The sequence below is a fragment of the Cucurbita moschata genome, unplaced genomic scaffold (assembly GCF_002738365.1).
Source record: "Cucurbita moschata cultivar Rifu unplaced genomic scaffold, Cmos_1.0 Cmo_Scf00016, whole genome shotgun sequence".
NCBI classification, from domain to species: Eukaryota; Viridiplantae; Streptophyta; class Magnoliopsida; order Cucurbitales; family Cucurbitaceae; genus Cucurbita; species Cucurbita moschata.
In genome coordinates, this window is record NW_019268532.1 from 667737 (window position 1) to 678773 (window position 11037).

The 11037-nt window shown below is 36.5% G+C and overlaps 2 protein-coding genes across 3 annotated transcripts; one reads left to right on the forward strand and one right to left on the reverse strand.

The window, feature by feature from the left end:
- Positions 1-408: 408 nt before the first annotated feature.
- LOC111454345 (2,3-bisphosphoglycerate-dependent phosphoglycerate mutase-like) lies at positions 409-4472 on the forward strand. Of its 2 annotated transcripts, none has more exons than XM_023095799.1 (9): positions 409-803; positions 1311-1561; positions 1709-1932; positions 2828-2946; positions 3029-3185; positions 3307-3408; positions 3663-3782; positions 4010-4075; positions 4158-4472. In XM_023095799.1, exons 2-8 carry the CDS (start codon positions 1312-1314, stop codon positions 4052-4054), a joined length of 1017 nt encoding a protein of 338 aa, XP_022951567.1. In that variant the 5' UTR covers positions 409-803; position 1311; the 3' UTR covers positions 4055-4075; positions 4158-4472. The 2 variants fall into 2 exon arrangements, with proteins under 2 accessions (XP_022951567.1, XP_022951568.1); XM_023095800.1 differs by lacking the exon at positions 409-803 and adding an exon at positions 844-896.
- LOC111454340 (probable beta-D-xylosidase 7) lies at positions 4468-9273 on the reverse strand. Its single transcript, XM_023095793.1, has 6 exons — positions 8805-9273; positions 8156-8455; positions 7900-8069; positions 7111-7208; positions 5307-6071; positions 4468-5211 (listed from the first exon to the last, which is right to left on the reverse strand). Exons 1-6 carry the CDS (start codon positions 9231-9233, stop codon positions 4622-4624), a joined length of 2352 nt encoding a protein of 783 aa, XP_022951561.1. The 5' UTR covers positions 9234-9273; the 3' UTR covers positions 4468-4621.
- Between the last annotated feature and the right edge of the window lie 1764 nt (positions 9274-11037).

An 11037-nucleotide genomic window follows, 5' to 3' on the forward strand; every position in this document is an offset into this window, starting at 1 on the left:
TGAATTTTTGTTGAATTAAAAAAATGATAATAATTTCTCAAATTAATTAAATTAAAAGTTTAATTACTTTACAATTTTATTGAAAATTGAAAATTTATTTAATTTAATGATTTTTAAAATAATGTAATGCTAATAATGGGTTGGTGAGCCATTGACTTGGTCCTTTTGTGCTAGCCAAAGGTTGTTTTGTTCCCAAATTGCCCCCAACCCTCCCTCCCTTAATTATCCACCCAAAATAGATAGATAAATAAATAAATAAATTATTATTTTTTATAATAACATTAAAATATAATCTTAATATATTAGATTTATTATATTTTTTAAATTGTCAATATCTCTTAAAATTGGACTAAAATGGAATTTTGATAATATAAATATGAATATTGAAATAAAATGTCAATTGTCAACCAGAATCGAAGCCTATACCAACCGGAGGGACCCTGCTTGGAGCGATCCTGGAAGCCCACAAGCTTACAAAATTCGTGCATTTTGTAGTTTAAAATCCTGCGAAGTTGTGGGGAAATTTTGACTGATTCGAACGCCTACGCCTCCATTTTCAATCTCTGCTTCGATTTTTTCTATATGCATTTTCCCTCGTTTTGTTCGTAATCATAATCATTTCGGGCGTTTTCAGTTTCTTCAATCTTTCCGTCGAAAACGACTCCATTTCTTCGTTTCTGTTTCCTCAATCCCCATTTTCATCGGCTTTCGCATAATCTCTTTTCGTAATTTGTAATTATTTCTAACCTTGTTTTGTTGCACTGTTCTCCGCCTCGGTTTCGTCGCTTGGTTGAGATATTAAGGTACGCGTTTCTGAATTTGGTTCTTTTGTATCAGATTAGCATTTCTGTGCATCGCATTTTGTTTTTGGTTCCGGCAATCGTTTTTCTGCGTCTGTAGGAGTCTGATTCTTTGATTTATATATATATATATATATATATATATATATATATATTGTTTCTGGCTTATTTTCTGTGTTTTTCCGTGATTTTATTTGGATCCTGGAAGTTTGTCTTTCATGATTTTGAGATCGGCGTTTGAATTTGCTTGTTGTTTATGCTTTTGATATCGGCATTTCAATGTCATGACCTCATGAGTTCTGGTTTATGTCAACTGAAAATTGGAGCAAATTGTTCTTGTGCCTTCAGTTCATGTTTAATTCTCTAAGTATCGTCAATGATAATGTTTTGGCCTTCATACAACTGTTATCGTTCTAGTCAGATTACGAAATTGTAGTTTCTGTTTATTGATATGAAATTATCCACTTGGAAAGTTTTGCTGAGGTTTTGGGATCATTTGCTATTTCTCAGAATGGCTGCTGCAGTATTTCACCAATCTCTTGGGACTTTTCTTCCCCATGGACAAGCTAATGTTGCGAGTAATGTGCCAAAATTGAATTCAAAGTGTTTCAAGGTCGAAATTGGGGTCTTCAGAAAGAATTCTCCTAGATCTAGAAATACTTCTATAAGAGCAATTCAATCATCTTCTTCTCAAACTTCAGTTGTTGATCCCATTTTATCACCTTCAATCAACACCTCTGATGACTCGCAAAAAAAGCAGAGTAAGTTGGTTTGTTTCCAATAATTATAGTTTCTAAGTGAAGTAGAGGTGTTTGTTGGTCATTCTTTGTATAATTCTTCAACTTATAGGCTGAAGTTCTTGCTTTCTGAAGTATTTTTTATGCTAATGTAATTCTGCACATCATCAGATGAAGCTGCTTTGATCTTGATTCGACACGGAGAATCGTTGTGGAACGAAAAGAACTTATTTACCGGCTGTGTTGATGTGCCACTGACCAGGAAAGGTGTGGAAGAGGCAATTGAAGCTGGCAAGAGAATCAGCAACATACCTGTCGACATGATCTATACGTCGTCGCTCATTCGTGCACAGATGACTGCTATGCTTGCCATGACTCAACATCGTCGTAAGAAGGTAATTAGATATTTTTAAGTGCTTTGAACTTCAAAGTTATTTTTTATGTTACCTTAAGAGTTTTGACACCCTGAAGCCCTGAAAGAAGGTATGGAAAAATCTCCTTAGTTAAATTAGAGAAGCAGTTCTGTAATATTTGGATATATCTTCATTTTTATGATCATCAGTATGCATAACTGTAACGATCCGATTTTTGATACCTCAAATCACAGGTTGCCACGTATACTCAAGGGTAAAAACGGTGGTAGATTTTTCTTTTGTAAAACGGGAGACTCAAGAAATTTAAAATTTAAATATGCATTCAAAACCATTCAAAACCAACATAAAGGTAGTTTAAAGGTATATCTGTGGAGTCAAATCAAAATGGTTTTACACAAATTAAAAAAAAAAAAAAATTACTGCCCTTTTTACCCTTGAGTATATGTGGCTACCTGTGATTTGAGGTATCGAAAATCGGGTCGTTATAGTTTGGTATCAGAGCTAGACATCGAGGCGGTGTGCCAGCGAAGACGTTGGGCGCTTAAGGAGGGTGGATTGTGAAATCTCACATTGGTTGGAGAGAGAAACAAAACATTTCTTATAAGAGTGTGAAAACCTCTCCCTAGTAGACGTATTTTAAAACCTTAGGGAAAGCTCAAAGCGAAACATTCCTTATAAGGGTGTGGAAACGTCTCCTTAGTAGACGTGTTTTAAAACTTTGAGGGAAAGCCCGAAAGGAAAAGCCCAAAGAGGACAATATCTACTTTCAGTGGGCTTGGGCGTTACATTTTTTTTTTTTTTTTTTTTTTTTTTTTTACAAGACCATGTTTTACACCTACAATTGTGTTCTCACTGATCTACTATTACATTCCTTTTATTAGCTTACCTCTAACTAACTATTCATGCATGCATATAGGTTCCAGTTATCATTCACAACGAAACCGAGCAGGCAAGGGTTTGGAGTCAAATATTTAGTGAAGAGACCATAAAACAATCCATCCCAGTAATAGCATCTTGGCGATTGAATGAAAGAATGTAATTGTCACCCCTATTTTACCCTCTTTGTTATTCATATTAAACTGGTCAAACGTCTTTCTAAAATAGATGCTGTTTGCAGGTATGGGGAACTACAGGGTCTCAATAAGCAGGAGACCGCCGATAGATATGGTAAAGAACAAGTCCACGAATGGCGTCGGAGTTACGACATTCCTCCCCCAAATGGCGAGAGTTTGGAAATGTGTGCGGAGAGAGCTGTTGCTTATTTTAAAGACCAAGTATGATCACTGCTCTTTTGCTCACGTCTCTTTATATTTGACTGCATCTCGCGCCATTGTTGGAGGTCAAGGTTCATCATGTGAGATTCTTTCATCTGACTGCTTAAGTTTTGCCCTGCAGATTGTCCCCCAGCTGCAATCTGGAAAGAATGTAATGATAGCAGCACATGGAAACTCATTGAGGTCCATAATCATGTATCTTGACAAACTAACTTCTCAAGAGGTAATATACCATTTCATTACACTGGGTCGACCATTTTATACACCTTACCTTACGTTGTGAGATCCCACATCGGTTGGAGAGGAGAATGAAGCATTCTTTAGAAGAGTGTGGAAACCTCTCCCTAATAGATGCGTTTTAAAAACTTAGAAGGGAACCCAGAAAGGGAAAGCCCAAAGACAATATTTGCTAGCGGTAGACTTGGGCTGTTATATATGCCGTTGTGTAATAACATGTCAATCAAAAATATCTTTCAGGTTATTAGCTTAGAGCTATCAACTGGAATACCCATGCTCTACATATTTAAAGAAGGAAACTTCATTAGGAGGGGAAGTCCTGCAGGACCTTCTGAGGCAGGCGTTTACGCCTATACCAGGGTACGCGATTTTATCCTTCTTCTTTGTTCTCCCTACCACCATAGGAACGGCCCGGTCTGCCGTGCCCATTTTATCCTTCAACGCTAACTATCTGGTTGTTACGGGTTTGGTGCAAAAGTGAAAACGACTTCTATAAGAGAAACATGCTGAGTCCTAACGCTTAGTTTGGCTTTTCATTCTGTCATAGATTTAGTACTAAAACCTGTTTTAATTGGAACGTTTTGCAGCGTTTGGCTCTCTACAGACAGAAGTTAGATGAGATGTTAAATTAAAACAATGTTGCAAAACTACAGGTAACCATCATTCTTCCTCTTTCTTCAACTCATTACAGATCCATTTTGCTGATATATTATGTATATTATCGTTTGTTCTCAGGATATTACTTCCAATTGCACTGCAACTATTAATGACGTGCTTTTGTGGTAATTAGACTGCAACGAAAAGAAAAATTCTCCGACCTAGAAGAAACGAGTTTGATCGTAGTTTTTTCGTTTTTCCTCGGAACTGCAATTATACAACTAGTTTGCAAGTATTCTCCTTCGTTCGTTTGATTGTTCGTTACTATTATTATTATTGTTTGTGGTATTGAATCTCTGTGCCAAACCATGTAAGGTTGAGGTATATACCCATTGTAGTGCTAGGAAAGTGTTCATTAAATAGCTATTGAAAAGTAGATGCTTCTCTATGGTAGTAATGTGCTTTTATTAGTACTCTGAAAATGGAGTGAAGAACATAATGAACATTTGCTCATCTGAAGCCACAAGAGTGAAGATAATAACTTTCCTAGAATCCATCACTCGGGTTCTTAAAGCTACATTTCAACTGATAATAAATATGTATCAGACAAAGATATCGAAAGGACGTTCCACATCTCCGACGACCAATGAATACGACCCTTCGTCGATTACCATCAATCCCTCTTCATTAGCCTTACTTGCATGCTCACAAGGGTTCAGCAAAAACTCAACCTCACTTGTGTCTCCTGCATTCATCTCCACCTTCTTGAATCCTACCAATTGCTTCAATGGACTCCCGTTTACGGGTTTTTTAGGCTTCACGAATAGTAATACTGAATGCTTACCAGCCATTTCCCCTTCGTTTCTGACTCCGATCGTGACATTCATAGCCTTGCTCTCACAAAACTTCTTGTCCAGCTTCGAAACGAGCGTGTAACGAACTGAGTCGGAGTTCTTGGCTGGCTGAGTAGCTGTTGGATGGCTTAGGTATAGTTTGTTTTCAGAAACTGATGTGAATTTATAGAGAAAGTTAGAGTAGCTGAGACCGTAGCCGAATTCGTAGACTTTCGGTCCTGTATAGAAGCGGTAAGTACGACCAGGGTAGCCTGATGAAGAGTCTGCTCTCATTCTCATGTCTGTCATAGGAACCTTGATGAAATTTTGTGGATACCAAGTTACTGGCAATCTTCCTCCTGCACACCAACATGGAAAGTAAACGGGTAAATATCATGTCGTTCCAGTTCGTTCGGTAACGGTTAAAGATTTCAAGCTTAAAGGAAATGTTGACCTGGGTTGTGATCACCAAATATGATCTCTGCAATTGCAGTTCCTCCAGCTTGCCCTGGATAACCAGCCCACAATATGCTTCCTACCTTCTCATTATACTTAGCTGAAGATATATCGACCGGGCCTCCCGAGAGAATCACCAAAACGACAGGTCTTTTCGCAGCTTTGGCAACTTCAGCAATAAGTTTGTCTTGTTTTCCTGGGAGCCCCAAGTGAGTACGATCGAAATCTTCTCGTTCTTGGGTTTGATCGAGCCCCATAACCAACACGACGTAATCCACACTTTTCGCTATCTTCACTGCTTCATCAACCGTAGCATCTGTACAGTTAGCCCAGTTGCAGCCTTTGTGGTAAATGGTTTCCTTAACATAGCTCTTCAAACCCTGAAATGGGGTAACAAATTTGCAAGGGATTCCTGCGTAATTCCCTATAAGCATAATTGGGTTATCAGCATTGTGGCCAATAACAGCAAGTGAATGTGTTTTTGACTTAGAAAGTGGAAGAAGATTGGCAGAGTTCTTTAGGAGAACAATGCCATCTCTTGCAGTTTGGAGAGCCAGGTCTTGATGCTCCCTTGTGCAAACTTGGTTCGGACCGATGTGGCCAAACGGCAGTTTGGTCGGGTTGCCATCGAACAAACCGAGTCTCATTCTAATAGAAAAGAGGTTGTGAAGTGCTCGGTCTACATCGGTGACGGCTACCACGTTCTTCTCCACAGCAGATTCTGTGTTCTCCTTCAAATATGAACCACAGTTGACGTCCATTCCTGCAAGTATTCATATTTTGGTCATGAATCAAATTAAGAAACTTTTTCATTTTTCGGGCTTCACTTATTTGGGCCTATTGGGCCCATTGGAGACTACAAAAAGTCCAAATTCAGGCAACAAACTCAGTAGGCCCAATAACATGTTTTTTTCTAAAAATATATTTGTTTACATATATTGAGGACACTATTGGGCCCATTGGTTTCACTTACTTGGGCCCACTGGACTTTAAATATATTTGTTTACATATATAATACTTTTTTTCTAATAAAAAAACTAAATTAATAAAAATATCCCTATCATACAAAAAGTTTCAATAATATTCCTAAACTTTCAAAAAAATTCACAAAAATACCCTTATTATTAGTTTTGGATAAAAACCGTTAGCATTTTGTTTAAAAAATACTCTTAAACTTTTCATTAATACCCTTGAACGGTTTTTAAAAAGTTCAAAATATCTGAAACGTTGGTATCAACATCTCACAAATTATCTACGAACGTTTTAATGTTACTTTGGAAAGTTCGTGGATATTTTCTAACGTGGTACTAATGATAAAAGTGTTTTTGAATTTTTAATTTCTAACGTGGTACTAATGATAATAGTGTTTTTGAATTTTTAAAAACAATTAAACGTGTTTTTGAAGCTTTTTTTTTTAAAAAAAAAAAATTAACTTGTTTTTGGTCTTTTTTTTAAAAAATTTAAAATATTAATGAAACAGTATTTTATAAAATACTTTTTGAAAGTTAAATTGTATTTTTATAAACAAAATGTTAACTATTTTCATAATTTTATTTTTTTTCAAAAATGCCAAGGTATTTTTGAGATTTTTTTTTAAAATCGAAAGTATTATTGAAAAGTTTAGGAGTATTTTTGAGACATGAAAAGTTTAACGACACTAAAAAAAAATCTTTTAAAATTATAATAATAACCCAAAAATTTGGCATAAAAAGATATTTTGTGATTACGAAAGTCAACGTTCAGTCAAGCAATACTTACAAAATAGATTAAAGAAATACAAGTTAGGATGGAAGTGAAAATACCAGCTCTAAGGACATCGGCCACCGCATCTTCTGGAGTTTTGGCGTAATTATGCGTCTCATGAACCAGTGACACTGCATCACAGTCCGACACGATGTACCTGCTCGTTGTAAAAATATAATTATAATGTTCAACCATCAACCAACAGATCAATAACCTAATAATCCGGAATAATCGGGACAGGGCCCGGAAATATAATCCATGTTCCTATTTTCGTTTAGCACGTTCCCTTTCAACCATGAATACGGTATTCGAGGGACTCCGACCTCAATTACGTTTAGCACATTCCATTTCGACCATGGATAAGGTATTCAAGGGACCCCGACCTCAATTACGTTTAGCACTTTGAGATCCCGCCTCGGTATCCCAGCCCATGGATAAGGTATCTACTTGCGGTGGGCTTGAACCGTTACAAGCACGTTTCCTTTCGACCATGGATAAGGTATTTGAGGAACTCCGACCTCAATTACGTTTAGCACGTTCCCTTTCGACCATGGATAAGGTATTCGAGGACCACGATCTCAATTACGTTTAGCACGTTTCCTTTCAACCATGGATAAGGTATTCAGGGACCCCAACCTCAATTACGTTTAGCACATTCCCTTTCGACCATGGATAAGGTATTCGGGGACCCTGATCTCAATTACGTTTAGCACGTTCCTTTTCGACCATGGATAAGGTATTCGAGGGACCGAGCTCTTAATTGAGGTAATAACATTTTAACCCATTAAACTAAGAACAATGCTAATGAAGATAATGGGCATTGAATAAAGAGAAAAAGAAGGCCTAACCCATTAAACTTCCATTCTCTTCTTGCAGTAGCAGTCAATAGATGATGATCAGCACAGCTGGGCACCCCATTCACCTTGTTGTACGCACACATTATACCACTCGACCTCCCCTTCTCCACACAGTTCTTAAATGGAGGCTGATATGTATCAGCCATATCCTGCATCGTCACCTGCATTCATATCCCCAATGCCCAACGATCCCATCAGTCCAAATTCCAATTCCATTTTCAGTTCCACAAATCCAAATCCCAGTTACCTCGGCGTCGAATACGTATCGAGTGATCCCGTTCCACCGGTCAAGATCGTAGGCAGTGAAGTGTTTGCAGCATGCCGAAGCTTTGAGTCTGTTCCCAAGCTTCCCTCCTTTTTTGGAGTCCCCTTGAATCCCTCTCACATATGCTACTGAGTATATTCCTGCCACTGTTGGATCTTCTCCCGGTGTTTCTTGCCCTCTTCCCCATCTTGGATCTCTGAATACGTTTATGTTTGGCGCCCAAAATGTTAACCCCTTCGCTTGCCCCACATTGTACACTGCTCTCGCCTCTGTTCCTATCACCTGTATCGTAGATTCATACACTAATTCATGATGGTTCGTAAACTAGCAGAATGCCCACCAAGTGTTTGACAAAATGAAATCGCTATTGATCTGAGTCAAATCCATGTTAAACTACTACTACTAATCTCTAAAGTTAAGCTGATGGATATACCACTAACAGCTAAGAAATCAGCACAAATTTGAAGGGAAATGGTATCCGATTTCAACAAACTTCCTCTTCTGATACCCATTGAACTACTGCTAAACCATTTAACCCTAGAACTTACGTGAAATTGAAATTTAGTTCGTATTGTGAACAAAAATAGCAAGAGAATCGATAGAATGTGTTTGGTTGGGGATTTGATTATACCTTCGCGATTCGGTACCAGAGATCGGCGTCGAAGGTAGCGGCGGTGAGGATAACCTGAGGGAAGCTAGTGACGGCTTTGATGGTGCCGTTGAGGCGGATGCCATGGCGATTGGCAACACCGTGTAGGGCCTCCGACCACCACTCATAGGCGGGGATACCGAGGCGGGGGATCGCCGGAGCAGTGTTGACGAGCTGGAGGATCTTCTCGTTCAATGTGAGTCGAGAGACAAGATCGTGGGCTCTTTTCTTGATCGACAGAGAGGTTTTGCAGAATGGGAGGGTTTTGGTGAGTGAGTTGGAAGAGTCACAGGCGTATAGCGGCTTAGAGCACGAAGCGGCGGCGGTAAGGGAGAGGACGGCGAAGAAAATGGCGGCGAACATGGGGAGTTTCATTGTATGAGGGAAGAAGAAGAAGAAGACGGAAGCCATGGACAATGGTGAGTGAAGCTTCAGCTTCTTCAGAGATTAAATAGAGCGACGAGGAAACCAAACAACTTCCCAATCTTATCAAATTATTTTCTTTTTCTTTTTTTTCCTTTAAATTTAAGAATTATTACAATTCATGACGTCATTTCATTAAAAATAAAAATAATAAAAAATTCTCAATTTGTGGGGACAGTTTAATTTTTATTATTCTTTAACAAAATATTTATTTTAAATTTTTCATTTTCTAATATAATTTTATTAAAAAAATTATAAAATTCTTAATAAATCAATATATTTTATTAATATTCTACTAACTAAATTTTAAAAATATTTAATTTTAATATTATAATATAATTTTTAATAATTAAAAAAATTACACGAGAGATTAAATATTAATATTAGAGTCTCAAAATTAACTAATTAATTTTTATAATATAGCCAAAAAAAATATATGTTTGTGTCTATGTTGAAAATATATTTATAATAAATGGGACAGAGATAGGGCAAGTGGGAAAGAGTAATATAATTCCGTCTGTAACCCGTTTATCTAACGGAGAAAACTGTGCCCCTTCCTCTCCCATTTTCCGTATAACATGGATTCTCATTCCCATCTGGGGCAGGTCCCGTTACTATACGTACAAATAAGGTGTAACTAAATTGTTATTATTTTATTATTATTATTATTACTGCGGTTAAATTAGAAGACCGAAAAAGTTTAGCGTATATGGTTTTCAACATTCCAGTAGTGTTCGGTGTCTTCCTATATTTATGTTATGCATCAAGTAAATGAGAATAAAATATGTTAAAATAATCGAATATTATTAAAAAAATTCTTAAAAAATGTACTGACAACCGTTTAAGATAAGTAGATGAGTACTAACTATAGAAACAAATCCAATAATTTGTCCAAATTTGAAATTTGAAATTTGAAAATGTGATTTTTTTTTAATGGTGCATAGATTTATATGTTTAAAATTAATAAATATTTCAAAATTAAAATTCTAAAAGTGCAATGTCTATAATTGTAAAATAAAGAAATTTAAATTGTCCTTTTTCCTCATTGGCTGGATTTATTCCCTATTTTATAATAAAATTGGTTGCATTACAGCCTGGTTTTACATTATCCATTACAAAATATTATAATTATCCAATCAATTTAATTTAAAATTTATTAAATGTATATAGATTAGATTTAAAAATTAAATAAAATTTAAATTACATAAGCTAAATATATAATTTAACATAATATTTATTTATTAAGAATAATTAAATAGATGGTTGGAGAATATGTTATCTCATATTAAATATTAAAAAAAATTAGTAATTGGCCCAATAATATCCAAAATGGGCTAGACATAATATCAAGAAATGGGCCATACAACATTCCTTGTAATGGGCCGACAGACTGACAAGTAATGGGCCAACAGCATGCCAAGTAATGGGCTTCACGACGTAATTCAGATAGAGTTACCCCGATGCCCTTTTTTTTTTTTTACCATTTTCACATTTACCCTTTTGAACTAATACTATTTTTTTTTTTACGCATTTATACTCCATTTTTTGTTTAAACTGGTAATTTTTACCTTTGAAGATATTTTGAACTAATATGGGCCTGTATGAGTAAGTAACCTAACCGTATCGTCGAGGCACACAGGTGCCGATAAGGTAAATAACCTAACCATGTTGTCGGTGTTAGACGAACACAACTCTCTACAATGGTATGATATTGTCCACTTGCTTTGGGCTTCCCCAAAAGCCAACGTGGGACTTTCATCCAACACCTCTCCTCGAACAAAGTACGTCTCTC

Excerpts from the sequence above, each read along its gene's own strand:
- LOC111454345 (XM_023095799.1), top strand. The coding sequence starts at position 1,312 with ATGGCTGCTGCAGTATTTCACCAATCTCTTGGGACTTTTCTTCCCCAT. Across the intron at positions 1,562-1,708 it reads TGACTCGCAAAAAAAGCAGA|ATGAAGCTGCTTTGATCTTG; the intron begins GTAAGTTGGTTT and ends GCACATCATCAG. Across the intron at positions 2,947-3,028 it reads TGGCGATTGAATGAAAGAAT|GTATGGGGAACTACAGGGTC; the intron begins GTAATTGTCACC and ends TGCTGTTTGCAG.
- LOC111454340 (XM_023095793.1), bottom strand. The coding sequence starts at position 9,233 with ATGGCTTCCGTCTTCTTCTTCTTCTTCCCTCATACAATGAAACTCCCC. Across the intron at positions 8,070-8,155 it reads GATACGTATTCGACGCCGAG|GTGACGATGCAGGATATGGC; the intron begins GTAACTGGGATT and ends ATATGAATGCAG. Across the intron at positions 7,209-7,899 it reads AGAGAATGGAAGTTTAATGG|GTACATCGTGTCGGACTGTG; the intron begins GTTAGGCCTTCT and ends TACAACGAGCAG.